This window comes from Alexandromys fortis, unplaced genomic scaffold (assembly GCF_014885135.2).
Source record: "Alexandromys fortis isolate MF-2015 unplaced genomic scaffold, M_Fortis_MF-2015_v1.1 scaffold_193, whole genome shotgun sequence".
Taxonomy (NCBI): domain Eukaryota; kingdom Metazoa; phylum Chordata; class Mammalia; order Rodentia; family Cricetidae; genus Alexandromys; species Alexandromys fortis.
Window position 1 is genome coordinate 1,416,613 of NW_026068083.1, and position 4,280 is coordinate 1,420,892.

Genomic DNA, 4,280 nt, shown 5'->3' on the forward strand with positions numbered 1-4,280 from the left:
AGGGAGGGAGGGAGGGAGGGAGGGAGGGTCTTCAATTCATCAGGATCTGTAGGTGGCACTTTCACAGGCCCTTGGAGGTTTCCAGGCCCTACAGCAGTGGCTATAACACTCAGTAGGTCAGGAACAGGGTGGCAGGAACTTTCCCACAGTCTTCTATAAAAGAGAGCTGATTATGTAAGATACCTTTTGCATCTGGGTTGGCAGAAAAAGTAGCAATCGGTGGCCGTCCTCGAACCTGGCCCTGTGGGGCAGCAGTGGCTGCATTGGCGGTTGCCATCCGAGGTGGATGTGTGCTGGGGAATGCCACGGTACGACCCTCGGGCTTCTGGCCATACTGCACAGGCTGAAATAACCTAGATGCCCATTGGCCCAAGCAGAAGACACAAACATCACCACATCGCAGACAGCATGGGTTCTAGAGGCCTGCCCCTCAGATACCAGCTGGGAAGGCAAGTTAAAGAGGCACAGAGCAGGAACAAGGTAGCTCCAAATAACAGTTGGCAAGAAGCTTGTGTCCAACATGTGGAACCACTGACAAACTGTACTCAAAGGTCAACATCTCAATCAGTAATATAAGAATACTGTTTAATCTCAACTATTAGGAATATGTCAAAGTATGTAAAGAGAAAAACACCTCTGGCATATAACATCTAACTACAGTTTAAAGCAACAGCAAAGAAAAATCAAATTCTCTACTAGTACATGTGACAAGACAGCTTATGAAATGGACAGAAATAACAGGAGCTGGAAAGGTACCCAAAGTGCCCAACTAAGCAGCTGATTCTAGTTTGATCATAGAGGTAAGAGTTCTCTGACCTAGAAAATGGAAGGACAAACAAGAAGCCAGTCATAAAAACCTTTTAACAAAGCCCAGGTAAGTACAAGTAGAAGGCCTTGTCTGTAATGGCTATAGGCTTCCTATATGGGTCTGTCAGGCTTGAGCTGAGCTGCTAAGGATGGCAAGCAGATCACTGTCCCAAGGAAGTCTGATAATAAACTTGAAAATGTGTTTCTGATCTGTACAAATATCCTCTTTATTTCTAAAATAATAAATATTTTCTTGTTTTCCTTTTTCACCCAGGCACAGGATTTTACTTCCTTTTCACCACTGGGTTTGGTCTGTTCAGAAGCATTTACATCCTGATTTCATCACTTATCTCTCCCTGCCTCATGATCTCTCTCACTCCAAATCATCATTTATATTGTAGTATCACTTGTAAGAGTAGACCCCATGTCTGCCCTTGTTCTGGCCCATAAACATACTCTATACTCTTCCCAATCAGTCGTCTGACCTTGCCATGACAGATACTGACTAGTCAGACAGCAGACTGCTCTCAGCCCTATCATTTCCCCAAACCCTAAAGTTTACTCTATTAAATATAACCAAGAGAAGTGACTCTCAGGATTTACTGCCTCTATTTGAGTATCTTGTTAATGTAGTTGTGTTCACTGAAACCAGGGACATATGAGACATTCTCAAGAGCACAGCTTTTCTCATCACCACTGACTAAGGTAAGCTAGAGGAAGGAATTGTTTATGGTCCAGGCACTTGATCTTTCAACAAGCAGAACATCCTTGGAATAGTGAACATGCCAGATGAACCACATGCTGCTTCTAACCCATCCACGTACCTGCTAGCCTTGAGCTTCATGGCTGCTGGCCGGGCTGTCGGAGGTGGTGAAGCAAAGACTTCCTCCATGAGTTTTCGAGTCACCTTTTTCTTACACAGTAATTCAGCCTCATAGCGAGCAATTTTATTTTCTAGCCCAATGAGATCAAATATAGAAAGATCGGTTTCCTAAGAAGAAATGAAAAAAAAAAAAGAAACATTTTGTAATAGGTGGCAGATGAAAATATCTGACCAAGAGTCAAGACCTGTTACAAGGTAAAAGTCAGTTGAGGAAGCTATTTCACATGGTAGGCCAAGCTGTCTCATGCTTGGGCTAGGTAAGATCACATCTCCTCAGAGGGCCAGATTTCCTTTTAATAATGGGACAACAGCTGTTTTCTCTTTCCCCAGTGTCATGTGAACAAAGATATTGAGAGACAACCTGGAACTGCAGAGGAACATATACAACCAATCAGAACCTGAATAGTTTGGAGACAAACAGCAGTCCTCCCCAGGAAAGAGGAGAGGGCAAGCGTGGGCTCCATTTGCTGATCAGTGTGTGGGAGCAACTCCTGTAAGGCTTACTGTAAAGACTCAGTGCTAGACAGAGTGGAACCAATCAGATTGAAGTGGGAGTTCCCTCTGTATGCTGTGATTACATTAATGAATAAAGAAACTGCTTGGGACCTATAGCAGTGCAGAACTTAGCTAGGCAGGGAAAACTAAACTGAAGGCTGGGAGGAAGAAGGCAGAGAGAGGGAGAAGCCATGTAGCCCCACCAGAGACAGACGCCAAAACTTTACCCAGTAAACCACAGCCCCATGGTGATACACAGATTAATAGAAAGGGCTAAATTAATATGTAAGAGTTAGCCAATAAGGGCTGGAGAGATGGCTCAGAGGTTAGGAGCATTGCCTGCTCTTCCAAAGGTCCTGAGTTCAATTCCCAGCAACCACATGGTGGCTCACAACCATCAGTAATGAGGTCTGGTGCCCTCTTCTGGTCTGCAGACATACACACAGACAGAATATTGTACACATAATAAATAAAATAAATATATAAAAAAAGAAAAAAAATCATTAAAAAAAGTTAGCCAATAAGAAGCCAACCAGTGATTTAAATAATATAGTTTCTGTGTGATTATTTTGGGGTTGAGCAGCCAAGAACTAACAAGTGGTCCCCCCACAACAAATTGGAACGCCAATGTGGGTAACTACATCCACATAAAAACCTGAGAAAACCTGGAAAGGAATTCTAGACACTAAAAAACAAAGTTTAGCCACATTTATTTTCCCAAAAGGGCTTTGCTTGTTGGTGGCATGCTGTGGCTCCTTTAAGAGAGGTTTTCCTGATTCAGTGGTAGCAGAAAAAAGCCGCGCCATTATGAAATGCAGGCTTTCTGGGCTGTGCTGCCAGCATGACCTCTGGCTCTTTCAGAGGCCAAGCATTTAAATGGGGTTTGTGAGCAGAGTACTACAACTTGCTTGATGGCAACACAGACTGGCTGTGTGCCTAAAAATGGGGCTGTGAGCATGGCTCTCAGAGGTAGCAAACAGCTCCACCATGCTGGGCTGGGTGGAGTAAACAGACAGTGCCATAATTCCCCTAGCAATGGTGCCGCTTACGTTCATAAGAAGGGTTTAGCATTTTAAGAAACACTTCTGGTAAGAAAGTAATTACAGATACACAATAAAGACAAATTCAGATGAAAAAGACCTCTAAATTAGAAACAGTGTGTTTTAAAAATGTACATAAGCCTGGGAGAGAGAAGAAAAAGAGTATAGAGAGTTATAAAAAGAAGTAAATGGTTGGTTGGGCTGGAGAGATGACTCAGAGGTTAAGAGTACTGGCTGATCTTCTGGAGGTCCTGAGTTCAATTCCCAGCAACCACATGGTGGCTCACAACCATCTGTAATGAGATCTGGTGCCCTCTTCTGGCCTGCAGGCATACAAGGAGGCTGAACACTGTGTACGCAATAAATAAATAAATCTCTAAAAAAAAAAAGTAAATGGTTTATAAAAAAATATAAAAAAGCCTTTAAAGAGACAGTACAGTCATAGATTAAAGGAGTAAAGATAATAAAATAAATATTAAACTTGCAGAAAAAGTAATAGAGTAATAAAAATAAGTCACGTAAAGATGGGATGTACATAGAAGGTCTGGATTATGTATATTATTGTGTTTTCTCTGAATTTTTGACTGTGAAGGAGCTAAGTAATCAAAGTATATACTTTAAAGGTCTCTTGTCTTCAAAATTTGGGTCCAACCAGCAATACCACTCTTGGGAATATACCCAAGAGAGGCCTTATCATACAACAAAAGTATATGCTCTACTATGTTCATAGCAGCATTGTTTGTAATAGCCAGAACCTGGAAACAACCTAGATGCCCTTCAATTGAAGAATGGATGAAGAAAGTATAGAATATATACATATTAGAGTACTACTCAGCAGTAAATAACAAGGACTTCTTGAAGTTTGCATACAAATGGATGGAAATAGAAAACACTATTCTGAGTGAGGTAAGCCAGACCCAAAAAGAGGAACATTGGATGTACTCACTCATATTTGGTTTCTAGCCATAAATAAAGGACATTGAGCCTATAATTCGGGTTCTTAGAGAAGCTAAATAAGGAGAACCCAAAGAAAAACATATAGGCATCCTCCTGAA

At 41.8% G+C, this 4,280-nt stretch overlaps 1 protein-coding gene across 1 annotated transcript in view; it reads right to left on the reverse strand.

Moving 5' to 3' along the window:
* Positions 1–4,280, reverse strand: part of Ep400 (E1A binding protein p400) — a 105,178-nt gene that overhangs the window by 44,184 nt on the left and 56,714 nt on the right. The window contains exons 21-22 of the mRNA XM_050122086.1: positions 1,632–1,798; positions 184–353 (exon numbers count right to left, since the gene is read on the reverse strand). Of these exons, the coding sequence (XP_049978043.1) occupies positions 184–353; positions 1,632–1,798 (337 nt within the window). The remainder of the gene's footprint in view (positions 1–183; positions 354–1,631; positions 1,799–4,280) is intronic.